The sequence below is a fragment of the Biomphalaria glabrata genome, chromosome 2, assembly GCF_947242115.1.
Source record: "Biomphalaria glabrata chromosome 2, xgBioGlab47.1, whole genome shotgun sequence".
Classification (NCBI taxonomy): Eukaryota; Metazoa; Mollusca; class Gastropoda; family Planorbidae; genus Biomphalaria; species Biomphalaria glabrata.
Window position 1 is genome coordinate 7,895,150 of NC_074712.1, and position 26,482 is coordinate 7,921,631.

The 26,482-nt window shown below is 41.3% G+C and overlaps 1 protein-coding gene across 1 annotated transcript in view; it reads right to left on the minus strand.

Annotated features, from left to right (window-relative positions):
* Window positions 1-350: 350 nt before the first annotated feature.
* LOC106061519 (mucin-2-like) overlaps window positions 351-26,482 on the minus strand; it is a 35,890-nt gene continuing 9,758 nt past the window's right edge. Inside the window, exons 2-6 of the mRNA XM_056018929.1 lie at window positions 9,701-9,933; window positions 7,255-9,036; window positions 5,303-5,704; window positions 4,595-4,952; window positions 351-3,887 (exon numbers count right to left, since the gene is read on the minus strand). Of these exons, the coding sequence (XP_055874904.1) occupies window positions 3,675-3,887; window positions 4,595-4,952; window positions 5,303-5,704; window positions 7,255-9,036; window positions 9,701-9,933 (2,988 nt within the window). The 3' untranslated portion in view covers window positions 351-3,674. The remainder of the gene's footprint in view (window positions 3,888-4,594; window positions 4,953-5,302; window positions 5,705-7,254; window positions 9,037-9,700; window positions 9,934-26,482) is intronic.

Here is a 26,482-nt window from a genome sequence, read left to right on the forward strand (position 1 = left end):
GTTTTTTGTTTATGTGTTTGTGTGTGTGAATATATTATTGAATTAAAGTTTTATTGTGTTTTTAGTATGTTTTCACTCTGTTCATGATTTCTTCTTGAAGTATTTGTTTTATTTTGTATAGTAGAGTTCTGTCACTTCTTTAACTAATCAAGGATATATGCATACAATTAGATTTTTATTAGACAATTGGTCTAGGTCTTCATATTTAAATTGTGAGAATATGTAAACGTATTGATTACAAACCTCTATTATAACATTATGCATGACTTTTTTATAGGACTTCCTAAAGCCCATTACAAAGAACTTCAAATACTATTTCGTTAATAAAAAAACACAACGAGTTCAGAATATATAATTAGAATTGATTTATTTCTTTGCTTCAAAATAAAACCATTTGTTAGCTGACATTGTGAAAACATATATATTATGGTAATTTAAAAAAACAAAACGACACACAATAGATAAAACAAATGAAACGAAAGAAAAACAAATCTGGAAGAAGCTGATAATACGGCCAACAAGACCAACAAGGGGCAAACAACTCTTCTCTTTCACAGCCACTTCATTTTCTAAGGATTATACAAGTTGAATATAAAAAAAAATATATTGGTGGACCTCATAATGACCCCACTCTGACCCCACTTCGAGACTCCACACTTGGTAATATAGTACAAAAGAAACACATCAAAGGGTATTTCCTGACACTCAGTGATAATTGTCATACAACAGGATCTCATTTGTAATGCATGGGCTTAAAATGAGACAAAATATTTTTGCTTCAAAATATTTGGCTATACATTTTTTCTGTCCTCATTTGTCCTATGCTGCGGGAAAAAAAATCCTAACATTGATTTTTATATAATGTACCTCCATTCCATAAATTAAGCACTTGTTTTACGAGCAAAATAAAATTAGCCTGCTATAACATTTAACTAGGTCAGTAGTGATGCACTCACTAATATCAGCAGACGACTTGCAGTGAATGGGGCTCGCCAAAGGTAGTCATAAAGCTAAAAATATATGTAAACCTTCAATGAATGAGGCTCGCCTTAGGTCGTTTTAAAATCTGAAATACCGGTACATTTACATAATGAAAATACTGTTTCTATTGTGCTAATATTGTCTACACTCCATATGTACATAAAAGTGCTTCCAATATCAAAGAATAACAACAAAAATATAACGTCCACAATTGATAGAATTATAATAAATAAGTATCAGATACTCCGGAGACAGCAACTCAAATAGTTCTCTTATAGAATTCAATATTTACAATCGTTTCAAACAAAATTCTTACTAGTTATACTATTATGGCAACACGACTTTTAAAATGAGTGAGAAATTGTGTGTGTGTGTGTGTGTGTTGGGGAGAGAGGTTAGTGTTTGTGTGTGAATGGGTAGGCAATATGACCTTTGCCTTCTTAAGGATATACTGTTATTTACAATCTGACCCAATGCACGGGCAGTGTATAAATATAATTTATATACAGAACTTATATACAGCTTAATTATGAATATAACAAGTCTCAGGATTCAAACCAATAGAACATAACAGGCACACAAAGGATCTTAAGAGCAAGAGACGGAACATAATTGTATACAATTGTGAACACAAAAAAAACAACAACTTTAAGTCTCTTCAATCTGAACATAGGCATACGTCTACTTTCAGCTTATACTTACTATCATACTAATATGGCTTAGTAACTGTAAATAAGTCTGTAAGAAACACTTATGAAATAAACAATCTAATCAATCTAAAAGAACTTCAATGAAACCCACGGACAAAGTGATTCCATGGTATTTCAAGAGTTAAATTGGAGCATATTTGGTCAGTGAATAAGCTTTCTTAATTGTTATTGTAGAGCCACAAAAGTTGTGCCAATAGAGAGTGCCACAAAAGTTGTGCCAATAGAGAGACTGACATAACAACGAAACAGTGACATTTCTGTAACACTGGCCATTATGCTTTGACACACTCAAGCATATGATGATTTAACATTGGAACATACAGAAATAAGATAGCGCGAGTAATGAATACTAGAATGAAAACTAGAAATCCACTTTCTGGTTTAACATTAAACATGAATCAAGCGTGAACAAGTGAGCAAACCAGAACATAAAATGTTCAGACTAACAGAACTTGGAGTAGCCAATATGGTCACACATTTGAGCATTAGGGTTACATTTTCTTTTCAACACAATAGACTCCAATCAGTGGCGTAGCTAGGGTGGGGGGGGGGGGGAGGGGAGAATTTGAAAATTCCCCAGGCCTCCACTTGAGGGGGTTCCCCAAATTAGTGTTTTTTACATTAAAAATTAAATATTACACAAAATGCAGGGGCCCCCTAAGAGGTCAAGCCCCCCGGGCCCCCAAACAATGGAAAGTTCCTAGCTACACCCCTGACTTAAAGTTTGGCCATTGACCTAAAGTGTGGCCAATGACCTAAGTGCAACCAATGATAGTGTGGCCAATGAGCTATAGTGTCGCCAATGACCTAAAGTGTGGTTCATTGACCTAAAGTACGACCAATGACCTATAGTGTCGCCAGTGACATAAAAATGTGGGTAAATAACATGAAATAGACACAGTTCTATGAAAGTTAAATGATATGAGAAAACGTTACAAGCTGTGGTGTGTTACTGGACTGTACTATGCATTTTGTACTCAATCTTTTACTGCCCAATGTAACGTTTGTGATGTTAACTAATGATAATTTATGCAAATATATGCATGTCACATGCTAATTTTACAGTTTGTTTATTGTCTGGGCCCAAGCTGGGCATTCTTGAAAGAAGTCTCAAACCCTTTTTGTTCCCTCCTCCCATATATGTTCTACAATAAGCATCTTGCTCATCCCTGTGGGTTCCCCTCCCCCCAACCCCTGTCCTCCCCAGCATGAACACATCAATGTCTTAAAACATGCTGGATAGCTCTAAAATGTATAACCAGCAGTTCACATGTCACACTGACCCTAATTCACTATAATATCAGAGGTTCTCAAAGTGTGGTACAAAAAAAAAACAACAGAATATCCCCAGGCAACATTTTAGGATTGAAGCTTTCAAACGGTAAAACATTTCTTGGTAAACAAAAAACATAGATATAATAAATAAAACATTGTGAATGGAAGATTAACTAAGGCTTAGTCTAAATGATTATTTAAAAGTACTCAACACAAGAAATAGGTCATCTATTGTAATATGATGTCCACTTATAACCCATTCAGGAAAGCAACCACATAAAGCAATGACACAAGCTGCAGTTGTATAATCCACAGATATACGAAATAATCCGCTATCAGATACAGTATCAATATTTTAATCCGAAATATCACAAAATAGTTTTTTTGTCAACATTTATTTGGTATTCAGGTTAATGAATAAAATGTCAATACTGAATGATCAGTCTTTTACTTCATTAGCCAGCATCTTGTTGAATTGCTTGGCTATAGCCAATCAACTATTAGGTTTCTTGTCACATAATCCACTACTATCCAATGAATGCTGGTTGGATTTTAGCTCCGGTACTGATGCTTATTAGAAATTTTTAGTATCCATATTGTGACCTGGTTTGCACTATATTTCATTCAGGTATCAAGACCTAGTTTATGATTAAGGGCACAGCCTGAGGATTGATTATACACAAATCACTAAGAGGACTAGGTCAGCGTCTACAAAGGCATGGCCATTGGATGGAGAGTTTGACTCATGGCGATACTCCTGCAAGCTTCACAGTTGGACATTTTGCTGATGTCCTGCAACTTCTTGGCTATGGCTTCAGCAAGAAGAACAGCCGGGCCAAGTTTCATGCCGAGATTCTTGACCAGATGGTCTGTGGTCAGCAAGGCTAGTATTCTCCCATCGACTCTCTGCTCACGGAAATGCTGAGGAGGAAAAACAAGGAAAACGTGGATAAAATTAAACATAAATATGTGTGCGTGTCTGTTATCAACTAAAATCAGGAATCCTTCAATTTTATTATTATCATCTTAAATTTGTTTAGAACTCTTCAATACAGTGTTCTTAAAAAAGACAAAGGAATGGGGAGGGGGAACTAGCTTGTAAATATAAACTTTTGTATTAATATAGTGAGGTTTGAGATGGTCCTGAAACTCACAGAGCTTAGAACTAGATGGTCATTGTGGTGACCACATAATCCTTTTGTATACATTTACTTCTAACAATACATATTTCTAAAAACTTTACAGACCTAAATATCATTAGGTCTCCAAGAGTTTAATCATAATTATGAAATTAAAAGTAAAAAAGTAAAGTTTCCCTTTCAGACCTTGCGGTCTATGGGGCAGATGATGTTAAGGTCATCTGTTTCTTTGGCCAACGGTTAACGAGCAGGGTGTCATGTGGCCAGCACAACGACCAACCGCCTTTACTTTCCCCAACTAAAGCCAGGTACCCATTAGAGTTGGGTGGACTCAGGGGCTCCCTAAAAATCCCAAAAACCAGTCTTCACTGAGATTTGAACCCAGGACCCCAGGTTCGGAAGCCAAGCGCTTAATTACTCAGCTACCATGACCCTAATTATGAAATTAGACGTGTATAACAAAAAGCTTGAATGGACAATGTTACTTACATCTGCATATACTCCACAGCCATCCAGAGAGTTCAGGAACTTGCAAACATCCTCCACGCCCCACATTCGGATGTCCTCGTCTCGGTGGTCAGCGCAGGCACAGTGGTACATGGGCCGGGCATACTCTGGCAGGGCAGAGAGGTAGGCAGCTGCCTGGGAGCCATACTCCATGTACCTCTTTCGAAGATACTCTGCCGTCTTGTCCATGCTGGTGGATTCCAGGCCGCAAGGGATTGACTGGGCCATGGCTATCCGCTGTTGCTGCTGCTGTTGCTGCTGCTGTTGTTGTTGGGTGGCTGCCGCGGCTGCTGTAAAGTACTCCCATGTTGAGGTGTAATCTTGAGGTCTTCCTTCCATTCTGAAAACAAAGAATTTGAGAAATTGCTTAAAATACATTTCTAAAAACAAAATAAAGAAAAGGATTCTCACATTGTAATTGAAATAGACTCGCGCTCTAAGAATGACCTTAACTAGAGCCATAGTCTACAAAGACATGGTGATGCCCCAACGAATTATAGCAGAATTATAGATGTTTTATTATTAGAATTGATACTAGTTATAAACGTGTAACCCAAATTTCAATAGGTTGAAAAATTGGTTTATATTGAATGAACTTTAAAAAAAATAATTTTTGCTTTCCTTTTATTTTAAGTGTTAAGTAATTTATCGAAATAACTTGCATACAATTATCTAAACTATTAATTTCACCTTAATCTTTTGGCGTTAAGTTCCATTGCTGCTTCCAGCTCGCTGGCATGTCTCTTGGATCCTACTGCTGCAGCCGCCGCCGCCGACGTGGAGGCAGCCAGATCTGGTATCAGGTAAGGATACGCCGCTGACCATGGATATGCAGCCACAGAGGCCGCCAGAGACCGCTGGTAGTCGAGGAGGGACGCCTGGGCGTAGGGCTGTCTCTGGAGCAGCGGGTGGAGTTGGGCGAATGCCGGGTGAGTGTACGCCCCGGCGGCTGTCTGGTACATGAGCTGCTCCTTGGTGAGGCCGCCCAGCTGATGCCCATAGGCGGAGAGGTGGTGAAGCAAGTGGGTAGGAATCGCTGTTTCCTGTGGTCGCATTGCGAACAAAGAAGGCATGTACGCCTGAGTTGGGGACCTAAAAAAAAACAGAAAAAGTTCAACTATTTTATTAAGTTTACCAATCAAATGCCTTGTGATTTACATACGCTATTCTTATATACTAATTTATTTTTACTTAGCGATTTTTTTGTATAACTTTATGGACATGGTTCCCCTTTCAGACCTCTATAGGGCAGATGATGTAAAGGTCATCTGTTTTCTGTGGCCTACGGTTATAACGACCAACCGCCTTTACTTTCTCCCAACTAATGTCAGGTACCCATTAGAGCTGGGTGGACTCAGAGGCGCCCAAAGATCCCGAACTTAAAAATCCCAGTCTTCACCGGGATTCGAACCCGGAACCCCTGCTTCGGAAGCCAAGCGCTTTAACGCTCATCCACCGCGCCTCCTATGGAAATGATCAGCTTAAAAGAACTTCTGAATTCACTTTAACTACTAGAGAATTGGGGACTTCTTGTGTTCAGAAATCTACTAGATCTAGAAACTCCCAGAGTAACTTGAATACCAGGGGAAAAGAACATTATCCATTACACATTTAATAATGACGATAAGTGTTTATATAAGCCTTAAATAATGCAATGTTTCGATCCGAAGAGAACTATTGTTTTGATGGGTATCTGTACTGTTTTAAAGTGCCATTAAAAATATAACTAATAAACAATCATAATAAAGAGCAATAACAAAAGACTAAAATATGTTTTTTATAAACTATACCATTTGTAGGCCTACATTTCTTTTCTTTTTATATAGCAAGTAAAACTGTTCCTATAGTCTACTCTACACTTTATATAATATATTTCTATTTTAATGCCTTGATTTATAAGGAGACATCAATTCAATACGATATATGCACTGAGAACAATGTCTTTGTAAGATTTATCCAAATATTTCACTTCCAGCTTACTGGTCAAATAATTAAGGATAATTAAACTAGAAAAAAAAAATACTAAACAGGCCATACGTATATGGAACTTTGGCTGTAGAAAAAAAAAAAAAAAAAAACTCCCATTCCCGCTCATTTCCAAACCTCCTGTTTCTAGTTGTTTTCCTCTGCCGTCAACTGAAGCGGATATCTTAATCAGATTATGAGAACAGGAGGGAAATAATCTATACGCTGCAGACGACATTGTTACACATATGGATTCAAGTATATATAATGTATATATCTAACATATATATATATATATATATATATATATATATATATATATATATATATATATATATATATATAGTATGTATGTACTATGTGTTAGATAAATACATTATGTATATGTAATTCTTGATACGGAAGGAAATAACTAGTGACATCATAGGGTGAAAGGTGTAACCGCTGTGAAAATGTTCTAAGAATAGACCATAGTATGTTCGATTACTTTAGAAAGGGTAACTCTTCTTAAATGCGTAGATTTGGAAGATAGATATTAGTTTTGGTGAGATTGCATAAATCCTAATTATTGTGGTCCATGCTTCCAATAACATGATATTACAGGGTTCACTAAATACAATGCCATTCTAACGGGTGAAGGAACAGGGGGGGGGAGAAACAAAACAAGAAGTACTCACATGTTAAATGTATGTCCATGTCCTGCAGCAAGCACACGCATGTATTCGCTAAAAGCTGCAGCATCCGCGACGCCACCAGGGGGCCGTCTTGAGGGATCCGTGCCTGATGACGACACCGGGGTGGAACGCTCCTGTTTGGCGCTGCCACTTGACTCTGCCTGAGATTTGGCAGAGTCCCTTTTTTCCTTCTCCTCCAACCTCCTCTTCTCAGCCTCCTTCTCCTCTTTCCTCTCCCGCTCTCTCCTCTCTTCTCGCTCTCTGTCTTTACGATTCCTCTCCTCTTTCAGCCTCTGCCTGTGACGCTCTTCTCTCTCGCGTTCTCTATTTTTATCCTCCAATGAAAACGACGGTTTGATAGCATCCGCGTGTTCTCTCTTGGACGAGGAGTCACTGTGGTGATTGAAATGACGGTCAATACTATGGAAACCTTTATTTTCGGTCTTGACCATAGGTTGAGGCGACTCCTTCTTTTCAAAAGGCCTGTGGGGGTGATGATCAGAAGTGGGTGACATTACCTTTTTAAAACTGTGCAGTTTTTCGATGTCTTTATTGTTCAATACGTTGTGAGACATGTCATTATGTAAACTGTGCTCAGGAGCTCGAGATGGCGACTTCAAAGGCTGCCCAGCAGCTAAAACTCTGTGAAGGTTGGTTTCACTGTGAGGGGAAAGCGTTGGGGGCACCCAGATATGTTCCGATTTTACATTGGTGGTGGATATGGATAATGATAAAGGATGAGCCCCGGATGTTGAGTATCCATAAGCTGTGACTGGTGTGGAGGGTGGGGAGTGAACTTCAGATGGAGCAGACATACGAACTTCTGGAGATGATTCACGCATTTCTACTGGTTTAGTTTCTTCTTTTACGACAGACATATCTGCCACGACCGCGGAGTCTTCGCCTTCATAACTCGGGGTTTCCTTTTTTATAGTGTGAGAAGCGTTGCTGTTCTCGTGTTTCTCGTTCTCAGAATGGACTGAGTTGTCCATGCTGTCTTCAACGTTTGGTGTCTTGTCGTCTGGAGCTGGAATGGGATTGTCAATAGTTTTGTTTGGGTCTTCCGTCTCATTGTCTTCTTCCTCGCTGTCATCGTCAATGTTGGCGTCGGAGAGATCTTCTTCGGAATCGTCAACATCGTCATGATCACTTCCGGAATTGTTCGGATCATCGCCATTTTCATGCTGGTTGTCTTCCGTGACCGCGCCATGGTCAGAAATATCACTGCCGGAACCTGTTGGCGTATGAGCGTGGTCTGAACCTGGCAGATTGGGGCTAAGGAGTTGGGGTGTCTGGGGATTGCTGGACAAAGGGTGGTAAGAGGTGACGGTCCTGTCGCCCAGGTGAGGTGCGATGGCGGCCTGCATGGGCAGGCAAGGAGAGTGTTGCTGGTTAGGGATCACGAAGGGGTTAACCGCATGCGATGACAAACTGGTGGCCATGCTGATGGAGGACGCGAACGTGGTCATCTTGCTGGGAGTTGACGGTGTTGAAGATGGGTTTGTTTGCTGAGGGATTGCCCCAGTGTTCATGGAGCTGGCTGACAAGGTCGAGGACGTGGACATCACATTCTCCGACGAGTATGAATTGGAAGATGAAGAGGACGATGAGCAAGATGACGAAGTGGGTGACGTCGTTGCAGCAGCCGCTGGAGAAGACTTGCTCTTCGCGTGTTGCTGCTTGAACGCCAAATCAACGGCGGCGCCGGTGTTCAGGGAAACGGGGCGCTGGTGAGGTGGAGACTTCAAGGGCAGACCAGGTCTGGCTGAGCTGTCACTTGCAATGCTGAAAATATGTTGAAAAACAAATATAAATACTTGGTGTGAAATCATTAATCTTGATAATTGTCAAACAGTCAGTGGGCAGATATGAAACAATGGACTTTGTAGAATATGACGTCAACCTATTGGCACATTAAGCACGCTCTTAGGAAATCAAGAGATAATGGGTATTTAAGATTGGATCCTTGTTAAAACGAATATAAAGGCCAAGTCATTGTGACGTGCTCAACAAAATCTATTAAAAGTTCTGCAGTTTAATTGGACAAGAGGATATAGGTATCGAATAATGCAAAGGTGTGATTTGGTTTGTACTCGTATCTATAAGTACAGTTCTGCATTTGAATTGGACAAGAGGATATAGGTATCGAATAATGCAAAGATGTGATTTGGTTTGTACTCGTATCTATGAGTACGTGTAATCGACATAATGGTATCAATCTTAGTGATAGTGATTTTGTCCATTGGATAAAGTGTGTGAGTAGATAAAGTGTGGGTACAGTATGTGCGGGTTGGGGAAAGTAGGCAAAGTGTGTGTACTGTATGTGTGAGTAGATAAAAGGATGAAGCTAGCCAAAGAGAATGTCAATGATAAGTTGTAAACCCGCTCATGACCTTGGTGTATACAAAGGCTGTGGCTGGGATGAAAAACAATAACTCAAAGAGCTCACCTCGCTGGAGTGCCGTCCACCATCTTGGGCTTGTCAGCGGAATGACGCTTCGCTTCCGATTTAGCCTGAGCGCCCCCAGCGGGATTGAGATTGGCCGTCATTGTGGCACTGGCCACCGGCCGGAAGGCGCCGGCCACGTGCCTCTCCGCCCCAGCGGCGTTGCTGGAGTTACTGCTTGGCTTCCGCGGCTTCCTCTCGCCGTTAGGAATTCTACGCTTCTCTCCCTTGCGGGTCTGTGGAAAAACAAAGGGAAGCAATCAGTTTAAAAAAATTCTTTTTTTTTTCCTTTGAACTCTTGGCAAAGTTAAAATGTCCTTTCTTCATCAGTGATGATGTGACAAGAGCCTCTACCCCCCCCCCCCCAACCCCAAGTCTATCCTTGCCTTTTCGAGGATCTAAAGAAATATTATGAATATGAGGGTAAATAATTGACAAATGACGATATATATTTAAGTCCTGATCCAAATCGACACAATTCAGGTACGCTCATCTATTTTCGCAGGTTTTTATTTTCAGGTGAAAAAGAAGGAGAAAAAAATACTACACAATTACGGGACCACCATATGGAGAACTAAATATGTTTAGATTTACACGGTCATCTAGTTTGTAATGGCAACTAAGAATGTTTACTGACCTGACGAAATAAAATGATATCCATATCCAAAACAAGGGAAAAAAAAAAAAAAAAGAAGAGATTTTTAGGTTAGTTTTTATTTTTCTGAACAGACTGAAAGTTGAAGAGAGCGTAACATTTATTCGCGAGAGCTCTTGTGGTGATGGAGAGTTGGAATGTGAACAATCTCTCAGTGGTTCTAAATGGTCGTCATCAGGAATCGTTACAGAAGGAACTTTCTGATGTGTGTGTGTGTATGTTTGTGTGTGTGAGATGGTGATCACGATTGACCAATGAAGAAGAATCAAATGTTGAAAGAGAAATTAAAAAAAAAACAACAAAAAAGTTAGAGGCCCGGCTAGGGATGTGTGACATAGTTGGGGGGTATATATAGTTTTAGTTATATCTGAGAAAGGGGGTGAGACAGAAAGAGAGTGAAGTAGACTATCTTGAGCGGAGAGAGAGAGACAGATAGCAGTAAACATCAGCATTTGCAGGATGCAGCATACACACACACATAAAAACACGAACGCAAGGAACAGAAATCGGAAATTAATGGACGCTCATGTGCATTAAGGATTGGGAAAGTCGACAAAAAAAAAAGTCCCCGCATGCGTGCAGGAAGAGTACCCCCCCTCCCCACCCACCCACACATTTAAGGAGGCAGAGAAGGGAGGAGGGGGTGGAACTCTCCTCTGAAGAATGATAAATAAATCAAGAGGGCGGATATGAAAATGTGAGTATCTTAAAAGAGGCCGTCACGGCGAGGGACGACTCGGCAGAGCGGCCCTCATGAAATATTAACGCGCTGCGAGCGCCAGGCCCCGAATCCTCTGGGCGCCCCCCCCCCCTCGCCATGGGCTCACCGACTCGTCTGGATGGATGCCGCGAGTGTGTCTCCCGAAGCATGGACAGCCCTTACTGATTTGGAGTTCAGTGAGAAGGTGGTGGGGGGCAGAGGGGGGGGGGTGTCTACTTATGTCTGAAACTGTCAGTTGGCCAGAATTTACTATTGTGTCCGTGCGACCAATATATCTGTGAAGTTTGTGCAGTATTTTATAATATAAATCACAATGTGAAGAGTATAAATGTATGTATGAATTGTATGTATAAAACTTGGCAGAAATGTTCCTTACATCAAGGCGGAGAACTTCATGTAAGTGTAATGCCCCCCACCCACAAAACGGAGTGCCCTAAAAGAATAAGTACCTAATTGTATCTCTATTAAAGAACTTTTTGATTAAACCTGTTTTCGCACTATTTTTTTTTTTTGTGGCAATTTTTTTTTTTTAAAGTAAGAAGGGAATATTCTCCATGTTGACATCTAAACTCAATCCATTAGATCAGTACTGTGCCCAAACTATGGCTGAGGAAAGAGCAAAGGGGAAGTGGACTTCTGCTCTATGGCCTCACAATGACATTTCAGAGCCTCGTTCTCAATCTACATTTCACTCTTCTGTTTTGGTTTTGAAGTTCGCAAAGTACGCCGGGACGCGAAAGTTGTTTCGCTTATTGCGCTCGGCCTGACTGCGCACCCAGACAGGGAGGGGGGGGGGGGCGAAAACCTCACCACCTTAGATCAGTGAGTACCGAGCAACTAAGTTCACTGAACCTTCACCCCCCCCCTTCCCTTCTGCACGCCAACCAAGTCCAGTAATCTTCCCCAAAGTGGGAGTCGGCATGAACCTCACTGTAGCACAGAACGCCATTACTGGGCGAGGGGGGGGGGAACATTATCGGGGCGGACGGGGACGAGCAACGGAGGTGGTAATTTACCAAACAGCCCTGTCGCGACATCTCCGGTGTCCCTCGTCCCTCCCCCTCCCCCCGGATACTTCCGGGGAGCAGACCGAGACTCTCGCGTCTATATGATGGATTTTCGCCCTTGGCACATCTAAAACTCGGGGGCTTAAAGGTTGGTAGTCAGCCTGGATGATTAACTTCATCTCTCGCAATCTCTTTCTATCCTCGCACACTCTCTCTCTCTCTCTCTCTCTCTTCATCTAAAACAGTGGTACATTTTTATTTTTACTTTTGATTTGCGACGCTGTTTTCAAGGGAAAAAATTCAAACCTCCCAACACCTTTTTTAAAACATTTTTTTTCGAACACGCACACACACACACACACATTTACACATGCATATACACACTCGCGCGAATACGACTAACATACACACCTCGAATGTTTACTACGCACACTTCTCTCTCCACCGTCTCTCTCTCTCTCTCCTTTATTTAAAGCAGTCGCACTAATGACAGTTTTCAGCCCGCGACCACGGCTCGGAATAATCCAGTGGTTAATACTCGCTAATACTTGAGGCGACATCGGATGAACAAGATAAACACTGGCGCCACGAGGAAGCGTACAGACAAGATTTAACCCAAAAAATTCAAACGAGTTTGTAGGAGGGCGCTGGGAGAGGGAGGATAGAGTTAAGGGGGAGGGAGATGTACGTAGGGCGCAAATAGGGTTGACAAGATGTGACGTAGATGGAGAGAAGCAATAAAGCTGAGTGACATTGGGAGATAAAGAGATAAATATATATATATATAATAAAGAGAGAGAGATAAAAGAGAAAGAGAAAGATAAAAGAAGAAGAGAAAGAGAGATAAAAGAGGAAGAGAAAGAGAGATATAAAGAGAGAGAGAGAAAAAGAAAGAGAGAGAGAAAGAGAGATAAAGCTAAAGAGAGAGAGATAAAGATAAAGAGATTAAGATGGAGATAAAGATAAAGAGATTAATATTGAGATAAAGAGAGATAAAGAGATAGATAAAGAGATTAAGATAGAGATAAAGATTGAGATAAAGAGATATATCAAGATAAAGAGATTAAGATGGATATAAAGAGACAGACAAAGATATTAAGATGGAGATAAAGAGAGAGATAAAGAGATTAAGATGGAGATATAAAGAGATAAAAAGGGATGTATAGATAGATCTATACAAACATTCATACTGTGGCGAATACTCACTATTACTAACAGCATCAAAATTTAGAAATGCGTAGATACCTATGCAGTGGGACAACCAACCAGTTACTTTTGAGGTGAATTACTGAAGTGGTCGCTGTTAGATAGGTCTCCATAGCTCTATTAAACACCTGCATACAGAGTTGTTTGTAGGCAAAACATGACGCCAAAACGGTGTGTGTGTGTGAGAGAGAGAGAGATTGATAGAAAGATTGATAGAAAGATCTACCAGGAAGGAACAAAACAGATGTAAGAGGTGGGGAAGTAAAGGACGAGAAAGATTTGATCTTTAACCATCGGGACACTTATCGGGAAGTGTTTGTGTATTGCCTCCAGGCGACAACCTCTCTCCCACAAAAAAAAAACCCACGCTCGTTCGATGAATCACTAAGTCAATCGTAACACTGATGTCAAAATGCCCACAATTCCACCACCCTTGATACATGAAAACAAAATTATTTTTTTTTAAATTTAGCTAAGAAAAGTCATAAAATATGTCCAGACAAGGTAATGACAATCATGTTGTTGTTTTTTTTGTATTGTTTTTCTTTTTTTTTTTTGTATTGTTTTGTTTTTTTTTTTACGTAAAATCGCATTCTTTAACTACTGTAGATTGGTAAAAACGATTCCATAAATACCAAGCTGTTTTTTTTTTCCTTTTTGGTGTATCCGGCGTACGAAACACGAAAATATGAAGTGAAAAACTTTAATAACCATATATATATATATATATATTTTTTTTTTCAGCACTGTATAATCTAACATTATCTAACTTTATATATATATATATATATATATATATATATATATATATATATATATATATATATATATATATATATATATACTCAAAAAGTGAAGGTTTTACCTACGCAACAAAATGGTTGGCTGCTTTGAACAGGTTGAAAGTGGTTGCTGCTTTAATGCAGGTTGCAAATGATCGCTGATGTTATGCAGGCCCCCCACTCTCCCCCTTCCTCCATCCACCAAATTTCAAACACAAAAAAAAAAAAAAAGAGTGTCTGCCATGAACACTGCGGCCCGCTAGTTGCAATAATTAATTCGCATTGCCGCCAGCGATGCACTTGACAAACCCCTTTCGCCCTCCGCCTTCCCTTCGTGGGGCCACAACCTCGCCTCCCTTTTTTTCCGTGGCAGACATACAACACACGTAGCCACGAGCGCAAGCTTGATTAGGTCCATAGACGCGCACACACACCGCCCGCAGCTCCACGTCTGCTCGTAGTGTGTGCGTGTGTGTGTTTTGTAAGGTGTGCATGTGAATGAGCGCTGGGAGGGGGGGGGGAAGGGTGTCGAACGACGGCTCAGGTGGGGGGGAGGTAGCGCTTATTCGAAAGGGGAGGTAACAGAAGACTTTGGCAATGTAGAGGAATGGACCGAGGTAGGAGGAGAGGGAGGGGGGGGGGGAAGGTAGAAACGAGAGGAGACGGGAAGGCTAAGGTGCGATGAGGCCGTTTGGAGCGTATCAGACAGATCTTGGTGTCACCAGCCCCGCACTGCTAAGTCTGTCCTGTATATAAACAAGGCAGGGACGAGAGCCGCAGGTGGCGCTTTGCACCAGAGGCACACATGGAAAAGAGAGAGTAACTGGGGGGAAGCCGGGGGGGGGGGGGCTTAAACATCACAGGGATAGTACGAAGTGCATGGCGAATTCGGGGGAGGTGGGGGGGGGGCTTAAACATCACAGGGATAGTACGAAGTGCATGGCGAATTCGGGGGAGGGGGGCGCTTCTGCTTTCTAATTGCACTCGTCATTTGATCTTAATGTCTCATCCACAGTTTACAATAAATTAACCCCCCCCACACACACACACACACCAGCTCCTTGTGGTGACCTCCAGGGGGGGGGGGGGACACCAAATCTCAAATATGCATTGGTCTTGCGATCAAAGTTACGAATGAAGGAAAAAAAAATCTACTGAACTCGGCGACCTTCTCAGCCCCCGTTCAATGTTAGCAGACGATGTAAGGGCGTGTCAGTTTCTACACGCTAACGTCTCCGACATGTCATGGCGCTCAAATGGACCGCTAAGTCTGCACTGTTAGCGAGAACTTAAAATGAACGCATGGGCCCAACTGGAGCGGTTATTTTTTAAATATATTTACAGCCTTACTATTATCATTGATTCATCTTTTTAGCTGAGCTGTAACAAATTATTTTTTATACACCGGAAGTAGCCTCGCTGTCACGAATCCCGCCCCCTTTTTATTAAAAAAGACGCATGCGACGTAACGTTTGCGTGCACGCATTTTTCTTCTCAAATATTAACAAAAAATAATAATAATAATATTTTAGAAAAATCTTTAAGAAAAAGTTTTCTTCCACTAGGAATTTCCAAAAATTTGGAAAAATAACAAAATTTGCTGCTGCTGGCGTGAACGATTGTATAGAAAATATAATAAACGTCTGCCAGACCAGATAAAAACAGAAGACAAATATTGGACCGATAAGTTAACGTAAGTCTATTTTGTGTTAATTGTTTGACTTTGTTTTGTAGCTGGTGAAGGCCTCGTGACCCAAACGTTCTTTCGCCGGCAAGGTTACCTATATGTATAATTCTAGTATGTTCTGAATAGGAATGGGTTGGAGGGGGGGTCGATTATTTTTAAATATATATATAAAGAGAGATAGATATACGCTAGTACTGTTTTACATTGTTCTAAGTGTAGATCTAGCTCTCGGTTTAAAAAGTATTCACCATAAGACAGATTGTCTCCTCCCAACAGATTACGTTTTTATTTCTTTAATTCGACGTGTGCATCTCTTCCTTCTGGCCACCCTTGTTGGTGGTCTCGGCGACTTTCAAAGACCCCCCCCCCCTTTTTAGAAAGCGAAAGAGAAAAGCGAGTCTGGCCGCCAGCTACTCTTTTGATGTCGTTACGTCTCTCCCCCCCCCCCCCCTCCCCCTCCCGCAGATTGGTCCGCGTGGAGAAGACGGTAAAGAACTCGTTGAGTCAGGGGAGTGTACCCAGAGAGAACAAAACAGGTCTTCTCTCTGGAGTTTGTTGTTCTAGGCTACGGCGACAACGCTTCGGGTTTCGGGGAGAAACCGGTGGTCCTAAACTCAGTGAACCAGGTTAGAGATTAAAAGAAACAGGCGCCCCCCCCTCCCCCAAGCATAGTGCCCTGATATGACCTGGCTGGATCGTTGGTAGGTAGGTATTTAAAACTGATCATATATGTATTAAACTATTCGGCCCATTCCAAACCCGTTACGGAACTAAAATCAAGAAAAAATACAAGTACAATTCATTTCCCGCCTATGAAGCTTCTATTCGCTGAAGATATATAACTGATATAAAGATATAACTGATATAAAGATATAACTGATGTAAAGATATAATAGATATAATAGATATAACAGTGAGAGAATACTTTAGGAAGCCATATTGTTATCTAGGGTGTGTGTGTATCTATGGAGACGGTAAGACAAAGCCACCAACCAATGGACGTCATTCACTATCGTAAACAAATAACATTTAGCCACGTGATATTATTGATAAAACAACGAAAAAAACGTATCAAGTGTCAGAAATAATACACTATTACGTAATTTGTATAGAAGAGATAGAGAATCACGTGGCTAAATGGTGTTTGTTGGCGATTGGTGAATGAGGTCTATTGGTTGGTGGCTATGCAGTGTGAATGACGCAAGATAAGCGACATTGTCGTAAGCTGTCTTGGGTAGGCCACAGACGACTCCAGATTGCCAAAGTGTAAAGACGTGTTTTGTAGTTAGTTTCTTTTTTTTAATATATATAATACCATTTTATATTATTGCTAAAGTCTACTAATAATTTAAATATATTTGGTATTTACCAAAGTTCACATTCAAGTTATATTACTTTAAGTTAAGATATTATACGCCTACAGCGGTTCAGCTGTCTACCAGCAGACTGGTGCTACAAGTCAACGACCGTCCACAATATATATCCCCCCCCCCCCAAAAAAAAATAATATAGTCTTTATGCCACTACGACCCGCGGACCAAATCCTGCCCGTAACGCGGTGCTAACCGACCTCACAGTTGCGTCCCATGATATGCACTTCCTTCAGACGAATGGTGCTGTATGGTGCGGATGCTGTAGTTTGGACGTGGTGACGTAGCAAATCAATGACCTCGGAGAGAAACCAGCCATTATGAAAGTCAGCCGCCATTGCTGATAAGAATCTTGGGTGTTTTTAAGATACGATTTAAAAAAAACTCCTTTTGGGGTTGTGATTTGTTTGAAATGTTTGGTTGAATTGTGGGTAATGTTTTTAAACTGTTAATCAAATCGTGGGTATAAGAATTAAGGAAGGCTCCCACGACCAAATATTTAATTGAGACAACATTAATAATTGATACATTCTACTGCAATCGATAAGTCCGTTTTATAAGTGGTTCTAATAAACACACAATATAAGTATTTGATGTTGCGCAGACATAAATTTAAAAAAATAAAAAACAAAGTGTCCCTCTCCAACTATTTACTTACATGCCATCTTAAATGTATTAAAAAAATTTATTTAAAAAAACGACAACCCCGCAACAAGAAGGAAGGGACGAGAAATTAAACCGTGCATCGTTAGCAACCAAATACAAAACAAAATTTTTGAAAATCAGGGGAGATAAGAAAGCTAAGCTTTCGCCTTTGCCAGAAAAAAAAGAGTGTAATACGATTACCTCCTCCTAGTTGACTAGCACTCCCCCCCCCCCCCACTCCCACCCACCCATTCACTCTTTCCCTCTCTCTTATATTCTTTCATATATTTTTTTTTCAGGTATTTCGCTCTTCATTTTCTTTTTTTTTATAGCGTCAGTTTCTCAGTTGCCGGGGGTTTACGCACGTGGTGCAAGTCGGGGCGTCGAGTGGAACCAAACAAGCGCTGGAGCTCCCCCAGGTGCTGTTTTAATTGCGCGATCCCCCGCGCTGGGTAAACATCCGTTAGTGCGCTTATCTGCCGCTTGTTATCAGAGCGCGCCGCGGGTAGGGAAATTGCGGTGAGAGAAAGCGGGTGGAAGGTGAGAGGGGGGGGGGGGGGAATGGGAGGGGGGTCAGGAGGAAAAAAAAAAAAGGGGGGTCAGGGGGAGAACAGCAGTTTTAAATCAGTCTCAGCCAGAACCTATACGTTTTGAAAGACGATGTTTATTTCGTTCATAACATTAATGAAAAAGTCAGGCGAAACTTTTAGATGTTCTTAAGCTCGTCTGCTTCGCTGGCCAACGGTTTACGAGGGCGTCACGTGGCCAGCACAACTACCAACAAATACAAACAAAGACCCTAATTGAAATCGCTTCTCTGTCTAACAATACAAGACGTCACAGAGACATGACGTATAGGTTTAGCCTCTTCAGTCAATAAAGTAATCATCATTTGTATCAGCACTAAAAGATCTGAATTCCATTTGTTCAATATTAGCTTTCAACGGAATTCCACCTTGACCACCACACACCTTTAATAGGAACTTATTATGTGCTTAATAATGACAGAAATTACCTAATAGTAGCTTTCCAACAACTCTTTTGAACAACTCTATTGAACACTACTGGAAAAAAATAGTGCTTCGTAGTCCCCCACCCCCTTTTTTTTTAACACGGTGACCCCACTTGACCCAATGCCATCATGCACGGCAGCAGAATCGGACCAATGTTTTCAAAGACTGACCCCCCCCCCCCTTTCGGACTCCCTTCTGGTCCGCTGAAGGAAGAATTACAGCACTGGTTACACTTCGAGTTCACACTAAGGGAGGGTGGATGATGGCGCTCGGAGTAAAAGTGCATCCCAAAACACACACACACACTGGGATGGTCTCCTGGGAGCGCCTCTTTGGAAGTGCAAAGGGGGTGGGATCTTTTTTTTTTTTTTTTTTATTCCTGTTTGGAATAAGAGCATGCCTCTGAGAGCAGTAAGTGGGGTACTGTTTTGGGGTGGGGGGAGCTCTTATGGCGTAAAAAGACAATCGAATTAGAAACTCGTCGACTTCAAGGCAGCTGTAATCAAGAACTCCAACGAAAATAAAATATGCGAATGTTTTTTGAGGGGAAAATCCAGGTCAAAGTTCACAGAATTTGTATTCTTATAAGTTAATCCTTAAGTCACCCAGCAGAACATCGCGCCTCTTTCCCTACCCTACACACAAATATGCATTTTCATTTTTTTTTCTTGTTGACCCCCATATATACCCCCCTCTTATGGTTTAAGTTTTTTGTGTTTTTTTTTGCCACCATTCGGGGCAGGGTGGATCTACAATAGACTTTAAAGTGTTCGCGGGGAGGGCGGGGTTGAGAGCTTGTTGTCCTGCCCAAATGTTAATGCTAAAAAAAAAAGGAAGGAAGGTTGCGGGGTGTACAATGGACGAAAACACAAGCGCCCCAGAGAAACACAAATCAGCGCCCTCCTACCCACTCTCATTGTTTTCCCTATATTTTTTTTTCATTTCCAGGCTTGGGGCCTGTCGGCACGTACTGATAGAAATAAGAAGGGCAAAACGAATGCAGAGACAGGGGAGGGGAGTTTAGAAAGAAAAAAAAAAAAAAAAGCCGGTCGAGGTATTGAAAAGCCGCGGGGGGCGCCGCACCAAGCAGGAACCGAGGGGAGGAGATAGGCAGAGGGAGAAATCCTCACGCCCCGATAAATGACGGTTTTGTGGCGTGCGAACGCCGAGGCGGTGTTTACCCAAGCGGCGAGTAAAGCCCCCGGTCTGATCCGTCCTGAAGATTGCTCGCGCCGACACGGAGCGCGCCGAGGAGACTTTGGCTGTTGTCCGAGCTAACATGGCGCCGGCTGCTGTTTGCCCTTCGGACGTGACCACCACCTCCCTACCCTATGCGCCAAAAAATGCAGAATCCTAAAAAAAAAAATAAAAAAAGGTGCCAGTAGGTGAGTAAAATGAACACACATTTGGCACCTCCACAAATCTTTCAGCCAATGTTTCGAAGACAGCATTCGGCATTATAATACTCACCAAAGTGCTTCAACTTAGAGGCTAGGTTGATAAACCAAGAATTCAATGTTTACTATCATGGCATAATCTACTACAGTTATAGATAAATACATATTAGATCAATTCTTTAACATATAGGTTGATAAACCGAGAACTCAATGTTTACTATCATGGCATAGTCTACTACAGTTATAGATAAATACATATTAGATCAATTCTTTAACACAGACCGGGACTAAAATACCTAGATGTGGTAGGGAAAAAAACATAGATGAAGAATCACTAGTTGAAACATCTCAGAAATACCAACAAGATTATTACATTATTTACTTAAGTGTAAAGTTACAGGTTTATGTTATCACACAAAATAAATAAGAAATGCCTACAATTGCCTACTTCCGTTTAAAATAGGCTAATTAGAGGATAATAATTCCAAGATTTCTAAGATTTCTAAGTCATTTTGTTCTTTTCTCATATTTCCACTACAACTCCAATATTATTATCATTATTATTATTATTATGGTGTAATGCAATTTCTATTTATTCTCTCGCACTTGTAGAATCAAGATTCGTTAGAGGGAAACAATCTATTCTAGTTCCCTTACTATTATTGTTTTGGATGGCACTTTTATTTTCGTGGAATAGCGATGTACAGGCGTGAAATAGCAAAGTAAGTTGGTCAATATGTTGATACATCCTTTGTCTTCCACGGACTTCAAATTCCATATGAGACGACCTGCTGGTCAACTTTAATGAGTCCAGTCCAGGTACATTCTAGAACAGTTCTTCCCTCCTTCCGGGAGGGACCCACCACAGCCCCTACTCATTCTAGTTTTTACATTGGAACGCGAAAAGACGAAAGACGAGTCTCAAAGAGGGGGTGGGAGAGGACAAAATGAAATAAGCGTTTTGAGGATGAGATCAAAAGTTATCTTCCTATCAACTATCAACTTATCTTCTATCAACTTATCCAAACATAGTCTGACATCATACGTCCAAAAAAAAAAAGTTATACCCCCCAAAAATGCTCTTCTTTTCTATGTGCGTTAAAAAAATATTATCTTTAGCAAACTTCTTTCTTTCTCTCTCTCTCTCTCTCTCTCTCTCTCTCTCTTCCTTTATTGTCCGCTTTCATTAATTCTCTAACAGAACCCACGACTCATTGGCAATGTCTTTTTTTCCTCTCGTCTCTCTCTCTCTCCACCAGGTTCAGTATTTTCTAAAAGTATACCACCCCCCTCCCCTCGAATCTCTCTCCACATTTTTACTTCTTTCCAAAATACCACTTTTCTCCCTCAGCAGACACCTTCGGCCGCCAACGCCTTGACGATACGTCCCTAAGCCGGCGCCGGCTGGCTTACCAGAAAGTTTTTCCCCCAGTCTCTCTCCTCCCCCCTTCCCCTCTACCGCCTCACTTTTATTTTATTATTTTTCTTTCAACTGGTTCGGTCACGTCTAGTGTGCTGCCGCCGAATCTCCCCTCGCGCGCTCGGTGTCTTGAATACCACCGCCGATATCTCGGCCCCTTTAAGCTCGCGGCCGTGCAGTAATGTGCTTGCAGGCGGCAAAGTTTGAACGCTGAGTCGCCATCTTTCACCCTCCCCCCCCCCTTTTATTTTTCTTTCTGCCCCCTCCCTCCCTCCGACACGTCTTTCCTTCTTTCCCCCGGCCCACTTTTCAATTCTTTCCCTCGCTGTCCGGATTCGCCTGTGTGATGGGAAAGACGGTATACCAGCAGACGCGAGTTGCAATGGAAGACGAGGTATCGTCCTCGAGGGAAATAAGGGGGGAGGGAAAAAAAAAAGAAATGGGAGAGTGCAAGAGTGGGGGGGGGGGCAGAGAATGTGGAAGCAAGGGAGACGAGAACGGAAGGAAAAAAAAAAAGGATTAAAAAAAAAAAAAAACTCGTTTTAAGTTACGCATCCCGAGTCTAAAGCTCTCTGTTCAAAACCGTAAAACCTTACGTCTGCTGGTTTGTTTTTTTTTAAACTAAAGTATCACTCCGCGGAAAGGTGACGTCAGTAAGAAAGTACTAGCGAATTCTCCCGTTCATCTCAAGACCCAAATATGAAACAGCAGCTGCGTTGTTATATTTAATCTAGAATTTTTAACTGTTCTTGTATTTTAACGTTTATTATTAATTTTTTAGTAGTTAAAAGTTGGGCAATCCATCACTGAGTACCGGCACCTATTTTTTTTTATAGAAAAGCACTGTATATATATATATATATATATATATATATATAGAGAGAGAGAGAGAGAGAGAGAGAGATATATATATATATATATATATATATATAGAGAGAGAGAGAGAGAGAGAGATAGATAGATAGATAGATAGATAGATAGATAGATAGATAGATGAATAGACAGACAGACAGACAGGGATAGGTGATTGTCTTGCTTTTTAATCATATATACTCTGTTTCTCTCTTTTGTTATTAAAAAAAATAATACAAAAAATGAAAACTTCTTCCACAGCGCATAAATAATCGCCCGGTGTCGTGGCTGGCCTGCGGGTCGATTGCGACGGTATCGACTTGTGAGTTTAGTAATCGAACTTTGAAAATACAGACGCACACACCTAGAGAGGCTACGAGAGAGAGGGAGGGAGAGAGAGAGAGAAAGAAAACTAGAGAGAAACAAGAGGCTACGTAGCTAGCAATGATTAATGGCCCATGATACAGTCTCCCAAAAAGTGATAAAATGCCATTTAATAGGGGACGGCGTCACCGAAGAGGGCGCAAAGCGACCACCGCCCCTCCCCATCATAAGTCACCCTTTGCCCCCGTCGGCCATTCGTTACCTCCACTCTTTTTTTTTTTTAATACTCCCGAAATATCCGCCATTAAATATTGTCATAAAATATGACACGAGTTAACAAAACACAAAAAAAAAAAAAAAAAAGGTCATAAATTAAAAGATTCAAGTTAACCCCCCCCCCTCCCTTTTTCTCGTATTTTCATCGTAAAAAAAACGAGACTTTGGGTTAGCTTCAGCAATCGAAGGTAAGATTTAGCTTTTGTACACGATAGTTTCTTAATGTAGCCACGAGGAAAAAAACACCCAACATGAACCATTAGGGGGGGGGGGGGCTATCCACGATTCTCAGGGCGTAAACCACTTCTACATCCGTCTATCTTACTGCGCACTGTACTATTTCCTTTATTTGTTTACCGAAATATAGACTTTTAAATGATGGCTTTAAAAAAATGGAGTATTTGTATGAGTTAAAAATAAAAATTTTGCATATCAGATCATTGACTCCCAAACTACGGCCCGTGGGCAATAAGGTCAGTCTGTCCAGGATGCTATTAGTATTAGCCCTCCTACAAAACTCTGTGGTCAGTTCATTATAAACCCACAGATGACAGTTCCATTTTTTTGTCATCCAGTAGTCAGTAAGACATGTTTCGGAGCTATATATGGCCCATGGGGGCGAGAAAGCTTGGCATCACTGGCATATGTAGTTATGATAAAATATTACAAAGTACAATTCCTTTGAGAAGATCCAAAGCAACCATTGCTTCTCTTCTTACAGAGCGATTGTGAAATCAGATTTTCACCTGTTGTTTTTTTTTGTTTGTTTGTTTGTTTTTTATAAGTTTTTATTAATAGTTTTATTTTTCAGATTTAAACGTGACGGACGGACATATAGCTTTTCCTCTTAAAGGACCGATTAATTATTTTTTAAAAATATTTGGGTCAAAAGCTTTTGCTCGCTATTATCTTCAGAGGTAGGTAAATAAAACACAGAAACTAATTGTACTCGTTGCTAGACGCTGAAGGCGAATCACAGCCCCCCCCCCCCCTTTCCGTTCTCTTTATGCACAACTCAACCACACTACTAGATGTAAGTGGGTGCCGGGTGCAAGGGCACCGAGTGAATTGAATAGCAAATTATACATTATTCAGAGTAAATAATTACATCTTTTCACCCTTCTTTTTTTTCTTTCGTTCATTAAAATTTATTAATTGCCGTGAGAGAAATTTGTGTGCGTTTATTGATTACGAGTTACAGTTCCTACTCTCTGGCGCACTGCTCGCAAACCACACCCGAAGCAACGCCCCTGCCCTCCCCACTACTCCCTAGTCTAATTAACGGTTTTCCACCCAATCGTTAACCCTGTGTTAAATTATGTATACCCCAATTATATGCAGGTTCTACCGCCTTCTTTAAAACCACTTGGGGAGCTTTCCCTTTTTTCTTACACCCCCTCCCCCTGCCCAACTCACGTATACGCCCCTTCCCTTCTAAATGATAAATTAACTTTTTTTTTTTTATTTTGGCTGTAGGTTGTTTTTTTTTAAACGAAGTATTTCCGGAAGAATATTTATCAGACGTCAAATGTATGATGGGATAGAGAGAGGGGGGGGGAGGACATTTCACATGCAAGATGAATTAATGGGTGTTACGAAAGTGAAAAGGGCGGAAAGGGGGGGCGAAAGTCGGGGGAGGACGAGGATTGAGCGCTGGGAGGGCGCGGCGCTAGTGGTCTAGCGGCGTAATCAAAGAGGTGGAAATTATCCTGATTACAGGCCTATAGGCAAAACGTGAGTACGCCGTGGTCCATATCGAGAACTCTCAGGAGAGTTTTAAAAAATGTTGGCAGCGATAAAAAAGAAGTCAAACCGAATGTTTTGATGTGAGAGAGAGAGGGAGAGAGAGAGAGAGAGAGAGAGAGAGAGAGTAGCAGGGTGTGGGTTGTAGAAAGAATTTCATTATTCTTCGTCCCTTTACTCGTGGAGAGCTTTTTTTTTTTTTTCAAATAACTGAAGCGATCCAGGGAGCGAGGAAGATAGCGAGGGAGTGGGGGCGAAACTTTCATTATTCCTCCTGCCATCTCTCTCTCTCTCTCTCTCTCTCTCTCGTAATTACACTCACAGAAGTATAAGGTGAGCAGGGGAGTAGAGACGGTTAATGGGGGGGGGGGCAGAAAAAAAATGCAAACAACAAAAATACGAAAAAAAAAAACAACGGAAGGTTAAGGTCGGAAAAAAAATGAAAGGAGAAAAAAAAACAGGACTACGAGGGTGAATTCTGATCTGGCGAAAACAGGGGCGTATTTCATTCTCCGATGGACATTTGAAGGACGGTTGGATCGAGTTCCCGACATTTTTTTTTCACCTTTCGTCTCTCTATCCACTCGGATGTTCGCTAGTGCTAAGCATTCCTACACGTCTCATACCAGGCTGGAGTGTTCCTCTGGCTTTCTGTTCCACTCACACATTCTCATGTGACAATAAAATGTTTCTATATCAGACTGGGAGAGGGAGCAGAAAATTGTAGAAATTTCGAATGTGGAGAAACTTGAGGAGCGATTTGTGCAGAAATGTTGGATTTAGGCAATAGAAATGTATTACGCTTATCCAGTATTCGTATCTCAAGTCATGACAGATGCTTGAATCTGAAGTGATATCCAATGTTTGTATCTCAAGTGATATCCAATGTTTGTATCTCAAATCATACCCAATGTTGGTATCAATTCACTGCTTGCATCTCAAATCACACCAAATGTTTGTATCTCAAATCACACCTAATGCTTGTATCTCAAATCACACCAAATGCTTGTATCTCAAATCACACCAAATGCTTGTATCTCAAATCACACCTAATGCTTGTATCTCAAATCACACCTAATGCTTGTATCTCAAATCACACCTAATGCTTGCATCTCAAATCACACCTAATGCTTGTATCTCAAATCACACCTAATGCTTGTATCTCAAATCACACCTAATGCTTGCATCTCAAATCACACCTAATGCTTGTATCTCAAATCACACCTGCACCAATCTACATTCTTATAATATCTCTAGCAATGCCCCAACAGCTTCCAAGGTCACCTACATTAGAGTTGTGAGTAACACAAAGGTTAAAGTGGTCGTTTAGACCTAAATATCAGAGCAGCAGGAACTGTTGTAAATGACACGTGGACAAAAGAATTATCTTTAAATATGTGCCGTTTTACAAACCTCCACCCCTCTATGTACAGACCTATCCCCCCCCCCCCCATTCTGCCACGCACTCACCCTCATTCATTATAGAACTAGTCTTGCTCTCCCCCCCCCCAGCCTGGAGATGCACGCACACATCCACCTAACGAGGAACAGACGAGCGAGTCAGGTGTCAGCTGACGAGTTCCTGTTGTCTTCAAACGTAGCCAGGGGCGTGTGTGCAGAGGGGAGGAGAGGGGGGGGCATTTGCCAGAGTGCTTGCATGTTTGTGTGTGTGTGTCTTCCGTTTTCT